The sequence below is a fragment of the Nerophis lumbriciformis genome, linkage group LG37 (genome assembly GCF_033978685.3).
Source record: "Nerophis lumbriciformis linkage group LG37, RoL_Nlum_v2.1, whole genome shotgun sequence".
Lineage (NCBI taxonomy): Eukaryota > Metazoa > Chordata > Actinopteri > Syngnathiformes > Syngnathidae > Nerophis > Nerophis lumbriciformis.
Genome location: NC_084584.2, coordinates 4,407,420 through 4,422,266, shown reverse-complemented (window position 1 = coordinate 4,422,266; position 14,847 = coordinate 4,407,420). Strand labels below are relative to the sequence as shown.

Genomic DNA, 14,847 nt, shown 5'->3' with positions numbered 1-14,847 from the left:
TTTTTGTTTTAGGGGGCGCTAGAGCGCAATTTTGAGTTTTGGGGTTTGATTTTTTTACCAAAGAGTTTTGTTCGCGTTTATTGATGTGTGCGTCAAATTTGGTGAGTTTTGAAGCATGTTAAGGGGGTCAAATTACAGCGCAAAGCTGCGGAATAATAATAATAATAAAGAAAGAATAAAACCTTACAAATTCAATAGGTCCTTATGTCCCATTGTATAAGGACTCCCTTTGGGAGTCCTTATACAATGGGCCATGCGGGCCCTAATTAAAGCTGCAAGCAGCATTGGTCGGGCCCGCGTATTTGGCAGGTGCTAGTCCTAAGTGTCCCAATACTTTTGTCAAGTTTTAGTCCCAAGTGTCCCAATACTTTTGTCCAGTGTAAGTGTCCCAATACTTTTGTCCAGTGGTAGTCCTAAGTTTCCCAATACTGTTGTCTACTTTTAGTCGTAAGTGTCCCAATACTTTTGTCAAGTTGTAGTCCCAAGTGTCCCAATACTTTTGTCCAGTTTTCGGCTTAAGTGTCCCAATACTTTTGTCCAGTGATAGTCATAAGTGTCCCAATACTTTTGTCTAGTGTAAACCTACCTAGTCTGCATTGTGTGGGCACGCTGGTGCATCCTGCTTTTAAGCAGCCATCTTAAAAAAACAGCAGCATCAGCGCAGCGGTTCTTTGAAGGGTCATAAAATCAAAACCGGAGCAGGTATCAAAACTCTTTCGCCAACTTTTAATCAGAAGGGTTCAATCTCTCTCTTGGGTTAGTTTGAAGCTGAAACGACAAACGCGCTCAGAGGAGATAATGTTTGAAGGAAGGTGACCGGTTTTTACAAAAATTTTGTTTTGAAGGGGGAATAGCAAACTTCCTGTTGATTTTTGCTGGGGGTTGTCAATTTATGAAATGCAGTTCTAAGTGAGACCTACATAGAGGTTTTTGTTTCATGTCTCTCCGACCTTCCCAGTGGGAGTTACAGGCAGTTTTGTCATTTTTTTCTTCCGAGGAGCAGTTTTTTCTGCGTTTTATTCAAAAATTGCGGTAGAGCGCAAATTTGAGATTTGGGGTTAGGTTTTTTTTATTCGATCGCAATTTTTGCCAGTCCTGATGTGTGCGTTCAGTTTGGTGAGTTTTGAAGCATGTTAAGGGTGTCAAATTACAGCTCAAAGAGGCAAAAGTGACTGTTTTTAGTACTTTTTTGTCTTGAAGGGGGAATTGCCAACTTCCTGTTGATTTTGGCCCGAGAATGTACCATTAATGAAATGTAGGTCTAAGTCAGACCTACATAGAGGTTTTTGTTTCATGTCTCTCCGACCTTCCTAGTGGGAGTTGCAGGCAGTCTAGTTTTTTTTTTCCCTAGGGGGCGCTAGAGCGCAATTTTGAGTTTTGGGGTTCGTTTTTTTTTAAAAAGGGCAATTTTCGCAGGTCCTGATGTGTGGGTCAAATATGGTGAGTTTTGAAGCATGTTAAGTGGGTCAAATTACAGTTTATTGTGTGTGCGGAAGAATAATAAAGAAATACAATGGGCCATGCGGGCCCTAATAAATAAAACCTTACAAATTCAATAGGTCCTTATGTCCCATTGCATAAGGACTCCCACAGGGAGTCCTTATGCAATGGGCCATGCGGGCCCTAATAAAACCTTACAAATTCAATAGGTCCTTATGTCCCATTGCATAAGGACCTGTGGGAGTCCTTATGCAATGGGCCATGCGGGCCCTAATTAGCAAACCTCAGTGAACCCAAAAATAGCTTAAAATAAGTATATTCTCACTAATAACAAGTGCACTTTTCTTGGTAGAAAAAACAAATATGTCCCATTGCATAAGGACTCCCTGTGGGAGTCCTTATGCAATGGGCCATGCGGGCCCTAATTAGCAAACCTCAGTGAACCCAAAAATTGCTTAAAATAAGTATATTCTCACTAATAACAAGTGCACTTTTCTTGGTAGAAAAAAACAAATATGAGACTGTCAGAATAATTGTATCTAGGTTGTCAAAAAACTTTGTGTTACATTGAGTTCAGCTCGCCCTGCGAGAGGACAAAAGCTGTCTTTGATCCTACCAAGCAGAAGGCTTGTAAAACTCCACTGTGTACGATGGGAAGTGACATGAAGGCGTCGGTTTCTTTCTTCGATTGTAATCCACAGGAAGATTTTGTCTTTACCCGAGATCTACAAAGCGGAGAGGAGGCAGGGCCTGACCTCCCCCCAGGCACCTTTTCTTTGAACTGTTTTGTAACCAAAACCATGGCTGTTTACGACCCCCTTCCCTTAGAAACAGCTGTTGCCATGTAATCAGGGAAAGTCCAAATAAAAGAGGAGGCGTACAATCTTTCGTCAGAGCGTGGGACAGTGTCTACGCGTTTCTCCTCAATGGGCCAAATTTAATTTTGTCTCTGTTTGATTCCTTGCTTCTTGTCTTGTTTAATAGATGTCATCAGTGTTTGAACCTGACAGAGACCTTTTTTCTCAATATGTTGAAAAATATTCTTAAATTAAGTAAATGCTAGTGCCATTATCTTGACATAATGATATGCGCTCGGCATTACATATCTTGCATTTTCCCATCGATAACATGACATTATCGCGCCAAGTGCGTGCTCTTTCAGTCAATTAGTGCGCAAGGAATATGTGTGTATATATATATATATGCAAAAAAAAAAATATATATATATATATATATATATATATTTTTTTTTTCTTTCTCCAAAATTACAATAAAAATAAATTTGGTCAGGGGCCGGGCTGTTAAAAAAAAAAAAAAAAAAAAAAAAAAATATATATATATATATATATATATATATATATTTATTTATTTTTATTTTTTTTTATAAATAAATAATAAATTTAAAAAAAAATATATACATATATATATATATATATATATATATATATATATATATATATATATATATATATATAAATATATATATATATTTCCCCGATTACCAGGAATACCCCCCTCCTCCAATTAAAAATGAATGGGCAATATACAAACCTCTCCATATCCCACATTTCTCAACCGATTTGAACCGTTGCAACATCCACACACTCCACTCACCCTGGAAATTCATGTTTCCCGGCTCCAAAAATTCCCCGATTACCAGGAATACCCCCCCCTCCCTCCATTAAAAATGAATGGGCAATATACAAACCTCACCATATCCCACATTTCTCAACCGATTTGAACCGTTGCAACATCCACACACTCCACTCACCCTGGAAATTAATGTTTCCCGCCTCCGAAAATTCCCCGATTACCAGGAATACCCCCCTTCCCCAATTAAAAATGAATGGGCAATATACAAACCTCTCCATATCCCACATTTCTCAACCGATTTGAACCGTTGCAACATCCACACACTCCACTCACCCTGGAAATTCATGTTTCCCGGCTCCGAAAATTCCCCGATTACCAGGAACCCCCCCCCCCCCCTCCATTAAAAATGAATGGGCAATATACAAACCTCTCCATATCCCACATTTCTCAACCGATTTGAACCGTTGCAACATCCACACACTCCACTCACCCTGGAAATTCATGTTTCCCGGCTCCGAAAATTCCCCGATTACCAGGAATCCCCCCCCCCCCATTAAAAATGAATGGGCAATATACAAACCTCTCCATATCCCACATTTCTCAACCGATTTGAACCGTTGCAACATCCACACACCCTACTCACCCTGGAAATTCATGTTTCCCGGCTCCAAAAATTCCCCGATTACCAGGAATACCCCCCCTCCCTCCATTAAAAATGAATGGGCAATATACAAACCTCTCCATATCCCACATTTCTCAACCGATTTGAACCGTTGCAACATCCACACGCTCCACTCACCCTGGAAATTCATGTTTCCCGGCTCCGAAAATTCCCCGATTACCAGGAATACCCCCCCCCCTCCATTAAAAATGAATGGGCAATATACAAACCTCTCCATATCCCACATTTCTCAACCGATTTGAACCGTTGCAACATCCACACACTCCACTCACCCTTTAAATTCATGTTTCCCGGCTCCGAAAATTCCCCGATTACCAGGAATACCCCCCCCCCCCCATTAAAAATGAATGGGCAATATACAAACCTCTCCATGTTCCACACTCCACTCACCCTGGACATTCAACCCCCCCCCTCCCCACAACCTCATTAACTGTCCCTCCTCCCATTTCCTCCCCGCCGAGAGATAACGGCCCACACAAATTGCTGCTAATGGGGAGGAAAGGAGGGGAGGCCACTCACCAGGGAGTGCTTCTTCCTGGAGGACAGGTCCAACGTGGTGTCGTACAAACTCTCCACAAAGTTGCGCAGGCACGGCACGTTCACCTCGTTCTTCACAGTCTGCGTGCGGACGAAGCGGTTAGACGGTCGTGCAGCGAGATGGGGGGGGGGGCGGAGCTAAACCACACTCACGGCAGCGACGGGTACGAGAATCTCCACAAAAAGTCCGGCCAGCGAGTGTTTAATGTCTTTGTCCTTCACCTCCAGGAAATACTGTGCACACTCCTACACACAGGAAGACAACATCAAGTATCATCCAAAACTAATGTCAAGTATCAAAGAAGAGAAGAATAAGTGATTATTACATTTGAACAGAAGTGTAGATAGAACATGTTGAAACAGGAAATAGTTCAAGTTAAAGTCCTTTTTTGCCTGGCCCTCTTGGACTTTTAGTTTGGAACAACACTTGGTAACACACACTTCCGCTAATCATACACATACACACTCTTGGGTTTTGTCACAGTCCACTCTATAGTTTTAGTTAGTATTGTTTATTATTATTATATATATATACAGAAGGTAAATAGAAGGGGAAAGTATTGAATAAAAAGCAAAAAATAAGGTAAATAAAACTTAAAATAAGGTAAAAGAAGGTACATAGAGAGGTCAAATAATGTTAAAAAGGCAAAAAAAAAGTAAATAGAAGGTAAAATCATGTAAAAAGGTAAAAGAGGTCAATTAAAGCTAAAAGAAGATAAATAAATAGAAGGTAAATAGAAGGTAAAAATAGGTAAATAGAAGGAGGAAATGTTAAATAAAAGTCAAAGATGATACATAAAAAAGTAAATCAATGTAAATAAAAGGTAAAAGAAGGTAAATAAAAGGGGAAAGTATTAAATAAAAAGGTAAAATAAGGTAAATAAAACTTAAAAGAAGGTAAAAGAAGGTAAATAGAGGGGTCAAATAATGTTAAAAAGGTAAAAAAAAAAAAGGAAATAGAAGGTAAAATAATGTAAAAAGGTAAAAGAGGTCAATAAAAGCTAAAAGAAGATAAATAAATAGAAGGTAAATAGAAGGTAAAAGAAGGTAAATAGAGGGGTCAAATAATGTTAAAAAGGTAAAAAAAAGGAAATAGAAGGTAAAATAATGTAAAAAGGTAAAAGAGGTCAATAAAAGCTAAAAGAAGATAAATAAATAGAAGGTAAAAATAGGTAAATAGAAGGAGGAAATGTTAAATAAAAGTCAAAGATGATACATAAAAAAGTAAATCAATGTAAATAAAAGGTAAAAGAAGGTAAATAGAAGGGGAAAGTATTAAATAAAAAGCAAAAAATAGGGTAAATAAAACTTAAAATAAGGTAAAAGAAGGTAAATAGAGGGGTCAAATAATGTTAAAAAGGTAAAAAAAAAAGGAAATAGAAGGTAAAATAATGTAAAAAGGTAAAAGAGGTCAATAAAAGCTAAAAGAAGATAAATAAATAGAAGGTAAATAGAAGGTAAAAGAAGGTAAATAGAAGGAGGAAATGTTAAATAAAAGTCAAAGATGATACATAAAAAAGTAAATCAATGTAAATACAAGGTAAAAGAAGGTAAATAGAAGGGGAAAGTATTAAATAAAAAGCAAAAAATAGGGTAAATAAAACTTAAAATAAGGTAAAAGAAGGTAAATAGAGGGGTCAAATAATGTTAAAAAGGTAAAAAAAAAAGGAAATAGAAGGTAAAATAATGTAAAAAGGTAAAAGAGGTCAATAAAAGCTAAAAGAAGATAAATAAATAGAAGGTAAATAGAAGGTAAAAGAAGGTAAATAGAAGGAGGAAATGTTAAATAAAAGTCAAAGATGATACATAAAAAAGTAAATCAATGTAAATACAAGGTAAAAGAAGGTAAATAGAAGGGGAAAGTATTAAATAAAAAGCAAAAAATAGGGTAAATAAAGCTTAAAATAAGGTAAAAGAAGGTAAATAGAGGGGTCAAATAATGTTAAAAAGGTAAAAAAAAAGGAAATAGAAGGTAAAATAATGTAAAAAGGTAAAAGAGGTCAATAAAAGCTAAAAGAAGATAAATAAATAGAAGGTAAATAGAAGGTAAAAGAAGGTAAATAGAAGGAGGAAATGTTCAATAAAAGTCAAAGATGATACATAAAAAAGTAAATCAATGTAAATACAAGGTAAAAGAAGGTAAATAGAAGGGGAAAGTATTGAATAATAAGGTCAAATAAGGTAAATAAAACTTCAAATAAGGTAAATAGAAGGTAAAAGAAGGTAAATAGAGAGGTAAAATAATGTTAAAAAGGTTAAAAAAAAGTAAATAGAAGGTAAAATAATGTAAAAAGGTAAAAGAGGTCAATAAAAGCTAAAAGAACATAAATAGATAGAAGGTAAATAGAAGGACGAAATTTTAAATAAAAGTCAAAGATGATACATAAAAAAATAAAATAATGTAAATAAAACATAAAAGAAGGTAAATAGAAGGGGAAAGTATTAAATAGAAAGGTAAAATAAGGTAAATAAAACTTAAAATATATATATATAATAAATCATAGAACATTACTGCCCCTTGGTGTCTGTGCCGTCAACTCCATCTACTAAAAGACAAGTTGTCTAGTATGTTCACTATCTTATTTAAGGACTACATTACAATAATAAACATATGTTTCATGTACACTAACATTGTTTTGTTAAAATTAAGCCAATAATGCCATTTTTTGTGGTCCCCTTTATTTAGAAAAGTATCGAAAAGTATCGAAATACATTTTGGTACCGATACCAAAATATTGGTATGGAGACAACCCTAGTAAGAACTTTATCGCCTTCATACAGAAGCCATCTTTTTTTACCTGCATGAACTGGAAGGAGGCCTCAAAGTCCTCCACGGGGTACATTTTGATGCGGAAGAACTTCAGGCCCATGATGAGGCTTATGGTGGACTGGAGGACGTAGGGGCTCTGCTCCTTCTGTCTCAGCTCCTTCAGCTCGGAGATGAACTTCTTCCTCACAGCAGGGAACCTGAAGAGGAGGTCACAGAGATGGAGATCAGGGGGGGGAAAACAGAAACAATTGAGCTACATTTGACAATGTAGAAGGTTTGTAAACGTTTATAACGATCGCAATGCTAGTTTTTGTTGTCTGTCAATGGGATTCACCATTGTATGTTAGCATAAAGCTAGGAGACAAAGAGCCTGTGTGATTGCGTTGTTTTTTGGGGGGGTTTTTTCCCAAAAAGGGACCGTAGTCAGACCAAAGTGGTGTGTAAATGATGCAAGGCGCTCGTCCCCACCAACACCACACCAACTCAGCCACGCTCACCCTTTAGAGCACAGCTGTAACTTCCTGGCACTAAACCTGCGGAAAATAGTTCTCAGGTTTCTCTACGTTCACATTTTCACACACTTAATCAAGCATTTCTTACACATTCCTTATATTTTTAAGTGTTTAATAAGATTTGACTATTTTGTTGACATTGTTTGAGGAATAACATAAACAGCAACAATTAAAAATGAGCAAAACAATGCAATGTAACAAGAATCAAATTTATTAATAACACAGAGTTTTCTTTAAATATATGTAGGGCGGCAACTATAAGTAAATTAATTAATGCGATAAGGAAAAGCTATGATTTAGTTATGTTGCTTCGATTAAGAAGTAAAACTAATAAAAATGTATAAAATCTGGACCGCATAAAGGAAGGTAAAATAAATTAAATATAATCTAAAAGACGTTAAAAGAAGGTGAAGGGTTAATAGAAGGTACAATAATGTATATAAAAAGTAAGTAGTGGGTAAAATAATGTATATAAAAAGTGAAAAGAGGGTAAAATAAGGTACAATAAGGTTAATTAATGTAAAATAAAGTAATCAGAAGATAGATAAAAAAAGGTAAAACAAGATATATGGAAGATAAAAGACGGTAAAATGAGATAGAAGGTAAAAAGAAGGAGGACATTTTAAATAAAAGTCAAAGATGATACATAAAAAGGTAAAACAATGTAAATAAAAGGTGAAAGAAGGTAAATAGAAGGGGAAAGTATTGAATAAAAAGCAAAAAATAGGGTAAATAAAACTTAAAATAAGGTAAAAGAAGGTAAATAGAGGGGTCAAATAATGTTAAAAAGGTAAAAAAAAAGTAAATAGAAGGTAAAATAATGTAAAAAGGTAAAAGAGGTCAATAAAAGCTAAAAGAAGATAAATAAATAGAAGGTAAATAGAAGGTAAAAGAAGGTAAATAGAAGGAGGAAATGTTAAATAAAAGTCAAAGATGATACATAAAAAAGTAAATCAATGTAAATAAAAGGTAAAAGAAGGTAAATAGAAGGGGAAAGTATTAAATAAAAGGTAAAATAAGGTAAATAAAACTTAAAATAAGGTAAATAGAAGGTAAAAGAAGGTAAATAGAGAGGTAAAATAATGTTAAAAAGGTTAAAAAAAGGTAAATAGAAGGTAAAATAATGTAAAAAGGTAAAAGAGGTCAATAAAAGCTAAAAGAAGATAAATAAATAGAAGGTAAATAGAAGGACAAAATTTTAAATAAAAGTCAAAGATGATATATAAAAAGGTAAAATAATGTAAATAAAACATAAAAGAAGGTAAATAGAAGGGGAAAGTATTAAATAAAAAGGTAAAATAAGGTAAATAAAACTTAAAATAAGGTAATAGAAGGTAAAAGAAGGTAAATAGAGAGGTAAAATAATGTTAAAAAGGTTAAAAAAAGTAAATAGAAGGTAAAATAATGTAAAAAGGTAAAAGAGGTCAATAAAGCTAAAAGAAGATAAATAAATAGAAGGTAAATAGAAGGACAACATTTTAAATAAAAGTCAAAGATGATATATAAAAAGGTAAAATAATGTAAATAAAACATAAAAGAAGGTAAATAGAAGGGGAAAGTATTAAATAGAAAGGTAAAATAAGGTAAATAAAACTTAAAATAAGGTAATAGAAGGTAAAAGAAGGTAAATAGAGAGGTAAAATAATGTTCAAAAGGTTAAAAAAAGTAAATAGAAGGTAAAATAATGTAAAAAGGTAAAAGAGGTCAATAAAAGCTAAAAGAAGATAAATAAATAGAAGGTAAATTGAAGGACAAAATTTTAAATAAAAGTCAAAGATGATATATAAAAAGGTAAAATAATGTAAATAAAACATAAAAGAAGGTAAATAGAAGGGGAAAGTATTAAATAGAAAGGTAAAATAAGGTAAATAAAACTTAAAATAAGGTAAATAGGAGTTAAAAGAAGGTAAATAGAGGGGTAAAATAATGTTAAAAAGGTTAAAAAAAAGTAAATAGAAGGTAAAATAATGTAAAAAGGTAAAAGAGGTCAATAAAAGCTAAAAGAAGATAAATAAATAGAAGGTAAATAGAAGGACAAAATTTTGAATAAAAGTCAAAGATGATACATAAAAAGGTAAAATAATGTAAATAAAACATAAAAGAAGGTAAATAGAAGGGGAAAGTATTAAATAGAAAGGTAAAATAAGGTAAATAAAACTTAAAATAAGGTAAATAGGAGTTAAAAGAAGGTAAATAGAGGGGTAAAATAATGTTAAAAAGGTTAAAAAAAAAGTAAATAGAAGGTAAAATAATGTAAAAAGGTAAAAGAGGTCAATAAAAGCTAAAAGAAGATAAATAAATAGAAGGTAAATAAAGGTAAAAGAAGGTAAATAGGAGGACATTTTAAAATCACAATCAAAGATGATACATAAAAATATAAAATAATGTAAATAAAAGGTAAAGAAAGGTACATAGAATAAAAAGTAAATATAAGGTAAAATAAGTTTTAAATAAGGTTAAAAAAAAGTAAATAGAAGGTAAAAAGGTAAGTAAAAGCTATGAGAAGATAAATAAATAGAAGGTAAAATAAGATAAAGAGAAGGTAATGAAGATTATAGAAAATAGAATGGTAAATGGGTTATACTTGTATAGCTTTTCTACCTTCAACGTACTCAAAGCGCTTTGACACTATTTCCACATTCACCCATTCACACCATGCAAGGCCCAAACCACCACCCGTCAGGAGCAAGGGGTGAAGTGTCTCGCTCAAGGACACAACGGACGTGACTAGGGTGGTAGAAGCTGGGGATCGAACCAGGAACCCTCAGGTTGCCGTCCCCAGGAAAATCTTTGTTTATTTCAACTATTTTCCCCTAAACGAGGTGTGAAGGCAACAAAGTCCAATTACTTGCAGAATGGATAGCTGCAGTCCTAAGATGACATGTTGACACTGCTGCCACAAATAGATTGCTGTTCTGTGTGGAGTCATTCCAGTAGCAGGGTGATAAATGAAGTGTCACACTGCCCTCAATTACACCTTACATTTTGTGCCGTGCATTACCCAATTCCTAATCCCTATTTTGCTGCGTGTGTGTGTGTGTGTGTGTGTGCACTGGTTGTTGATGTGTGACGTGTGCGTGCGGACACACAACACGAAGAGATTTGTATCAACATGGCTATATTTAGAAAGGCATGTGGGAGACGGGCGGGGGTTGGGGGGGGGGGGGGGGGGGATGTTGCTGAGGCGTGTTTGTGCTCACACAAATAAGACGTTATATTGAAGTACCTGGACTGAGCCACCACTCCCACCACTTCAGCGTAGAGGTCCGCCACCATGTGCATGTTGCCAGTGTTGGGTCCCAGATAGCTGACAAGAGACATGGGGTTAGACAAGGTGGACATTCCAATTTGCTAGTCCTCAATCCTCATTTTGCAACTTAGCCAGAGATTTTGGACAAAGCAAGGTCCATAAATGGGTCCAGTGTGGAAGAACACTCACAAATCTTGTGGAGCGTCAGTTTGCACTTCCTGTCAGTGTCCCAATACTTTTGTCCATATGCATTGTGCTCTTAATAATATCTTGCACATAATTTATTTATATGACCCAATGCAAACAACCTTCCCTAGTCATGGTGCAAAAAAAAAAACTCTTTTAAGAGTAGAAGTGTATTGTACTACCTGTATCTAGTAGTTGTAGAAGTGTATTGTACTACCGGTGTCTAGTAGTTGTAGAAGTGTATTGTACTACCTGTATCTTGTAGTTGTAGAAGTGTATTGTACTACCTGTTTCTAGTAGTTTTGTATTGTACTACCAGTATCTAGTAGTTGTAGAAGTGTATTGTACTACCTGTATCTAGTAGTTGTAGAAGTGTATTGTACTACCGGTATCTAGGAGTTGTAGAAGTGTATTGTACTACCTGTATCTAGTATTTGTAGAAGTGTATTGTACTAACGGTATCTAGTAGTTGTAGAAGTGTATTGTACTAACGATATCTAGTAGTTGTAGAAGTGTATTGTACTACCGGTATCTTGTAGTTGTAGAAGTGTATTGTACTACCGGTATCTAGTATTTGTAGAAGTGTATTGTACTACCTGTATCTTGTAGTTGTAGAAGTGTATTGTACTACCGGTATCTAGTAGTTGTAGAAATGTATTGTACTACCGGTATCTAGTAGTTGTAGAAGTGTATTGTACTACCAGTATCTAGTAGTTGTAGAAGTGTATTGTACTACCTGTATCTAGTAGTTGTAGAAGTGTATTGTACTACCTGTATCTAGTAGTTGTAGAAGTGTATTGTACTACCTGTATCTAGTAGTTGTAGAAGTGTATTGTACTACCAGTATCTAGTAGTTGTAGAAGTGTATTGTACTAACGATATCTAGTAGTTGTAGAAGTGTATTGTACTACCGGTATCTAGTAGTTGTAGAAGTGTATTGTACTACCTGTATCTTGTAGTTGTAGAAGTGTATTGTACTACCTGTATCTAGTAGTTGTGGAAGTGTATTGTACTACCTGTATCTAGTAGTTGTAGAAGTGTATTGTACTACCTGTATCTAGTAGTTGTAGAAGTGTATTGTACTACCGGTATCTAGTAGTTTAGAAGTGTATTGTACTAACGGTATATAGTAGTTGTAGAAGTGTATTGTACTAACGGTATCTAGTAGCTGTAGAAGTGTATTGTACTACCGGTATCTAGTAGTTGTATAAGTGTATTGTATTACCTGTATCTAGTAGTTGTAGAAGTGTATTGTACTACCGGTATCTAGTAGTTTAGAAGTGTATTGTACTAACGGTATCTAGTAGTTTTAGAAGTGTATTGTACTACCTGTATCTAGTAGTTGTAGAAGTGTATTGTACTACCTGTATCTAGTAGTTGTAGAAGTGTATTGTACTACCTGTTTCTAGTAGTTTTGTATTGTACTACCAGTATCTAGTAGTTGTAGAAGTGTATTGTACTACCTGTATCTAGTAGTTGTAGAAGTGTATTGTACTACCGGTATCTAGTAGTTTTAGAAGTGTATTGTACTACCTGTATCTAGTAGTTGTAGAAGTGTATTGTACTACCGGTATCTAGTAGTTGTAGAAGTGTATTGTACTACCTGTATCTAGTAGTTGTAGAAGTCTATTGTACTACCTGTATCTAGTAGTTGTAGAAGTGTATTGTACTAACGGTATCTAGTAGTTGTAGAAGTGTATTGTACTACCTGTATCTAGTAGTTGTAGAAGTGTATTGTACTACCGGTATCTAGTAGTTGTAGAAGTGTATTGTACTACCTGTATCTAGTAGTTGTAGAAGTGTATTGTACTACCGGTATCTAGTAGTTGTAGAAGTGTATTTACTAACGGTATCTAGTAGTTGTAGAAGTGTATTGTACTACCGGTATCTAGTAGTTGTAGAAGTGTATTTACTAACGGTATCTAGTAGTTGTAGAAGTGTATTGTACTACCTGTATCTTGTAGTTGTAGAAGTGTATTGTACTACCTGTATCTAGTAGTTGTAGAAGTGTATTGTACTACCTGTATCTTGTAGTTGTAGAAGTGTATTGTACTACCTGTATCTAGTAGTTGTAGAAGTGTATTGTACGACCTGTATCTAGTAGTTGTAGAAGTGTATTGTACTACCGGTATCTAGTAGTTGTAGAAGTGTATTGTACTAACGATATCTAGTAGTTGTAGAAGTGTATTGTACTACCGGTATCTAGTAGTTGTAGAAGTGCATTGTACTACCGGTATCTTGTAGTTGTAGAAGTGTATTGTACTACCTGTTTCTAGTAGTTTTGTATTGTACTACCAGTATCTAGTAGTTGTAGAAGTGTATTGTACTACCTGTATCTAGTAGTTGTAGAAGTGTATTGTACTACCGGTATCTAGTAGTTGTAGAAGTGTATTGTACTACCTGTATCTAGTAGTTGTAGAAGTGTATTGTACTACCTGTATCTAGTAGTTGTAGAAGTGTATTGTACTACCGGTATCTAGTAGTTGTAGAAGTGTATTGTACTACCGGTATCTAGTAGTTGTAGAAGTGTATTGTACTACCTGTATCTAGTAGTTGTAGAAGTGTATTGTACTACCTGTATCTAGTAGTTGTAGAAGTGTATTGTACTACCGGTATCTAGTAGTTGTAGAAGTGTATTGTACTACCTGTATCTAGTAGTTGTAGAAGTGTATTGTACTACCGGTGTCTAGTAGTTGTAGAAGTGTATTGTACTACCTGTATCTAGTAGTTGTAGAAGTGTATTGTACTACCGGTATCTAGTAGTTGTAGAAGTGTATTGTACTACCTGTATCTAGTAGTTGTAGAAGTGTATTGTACTACCGGTATCTAGTAGTTTAGAAGTGTATTGTACTAACGGTATATAGTAGTTTTAGAAGTGTATTGTACTACCGGTATCTTGTAGTTGTAGAAGTGTATTGTACTACCGGTATCTAGTAGTTGTAGAAGTGTATTGTACTACCGGTATCTAGTAGTTTAGAAGTGTATTGTACTAACGGTATATAGTAGTTTTAGAAGTGTATTGTACTACCTGTATCTAGTAGTTGTAGAAGTGTATTGTACTACCTGTATCTAGTAGTTGTAGAAGTGTATTGTACTACCTGTATCTAGTAGTTGTAGAAGTGTATTGTACTACCGGTATCTAGTAGTTGTAGAAGTGTATTGTACTACCTGTATCTAGTAGTTGTAGAAGTGTATTGTACTACCTGTATCTAGTAGTTGTAGAAGTGTATTGTACTACCTGTATCTAGTAGTTGTAGAAGTGTATTGTACTACCGGTATCTAGTAGTTGTAGAAGTGTATTGTACTACCTGTATCTAGTAGTTGTAGAAGTGTATTGTACTACCTGTATCTAGTAGTTGTAGAAGTGTATTGTACTACCGGTATCTAGTAGTTGTAGAAGTGTATTGTACTACCTGTATCTAGTAGTTGTAGAAGTGTATTGTACTACCGGTGTCTAGTAGTTGTAGAAGTGTATTGTACTACCTGTATCTAGTAGTTGTAGAAGTGTATTGTACTACCGGTATCTAGGAGTTGTAGAAGTGTATTGTACTACCGGTATCTAGTAGTTGTAGAAGTGTATTGTACTACCTGTATCTAGTAGTTGTAGAAGTGTATTGTACAACCGGTATCTAGTAGTTTAGAAGTGTATTGTACTACCTGTATCTAGTAGTATTGTACTATCTTGTAGTTGATGATGATTGACAAATAGCAGCAATGGTGTACAATGTCTTTGACAGCTCTTTGGTCTTGCCCACGGTGGTTGAAAGGTGTGTTTGAGTGATATTTTATCTCCATAAGGAGGTGAAATAGTGAGTACTTTCTTCAAGATGGTGTTTTCGAGGGTGGTAGAAGATCAAATACTTCTTTTCCTCAATGA

General features: G+C 34.8%; 1 protein-coding gene across 1 annotated transcript in view; it reads right to left on the bottom strand.

Moving 5' to 3' along the window:
- fryb (furry homolog b (Drosophila)) overlaps window positions 1–14,847 on the bottom strand; it is a 231,855-nt gene that overhangs the window by 161,415 nt on the left and 55,593 nt on the right. Inside the window, exons 7-10 of the mRNA XM_072912548.1 lie at window positions 10,761–10,841; window positions 7,051–7,219; window positions 4,406–4,498; window positions 4,235–4,333 (exon numbers count right to left, since the gene is read on the bottom strand). Of these exons, the coding sequence (XP_072768649.1) occupies window positions 4,235–4,333; window positions 4,406–4,498; window positions 7,051–7,219; window positions 10,761–10,841 (442 nt within the window). The remainder of the gene's footprint in view (window positions 1–4,234; window positions 4,334–4,405; window positions 4,499–7,050; window positions 7,220–10,760; window positions 10,842–14,847) is intronic.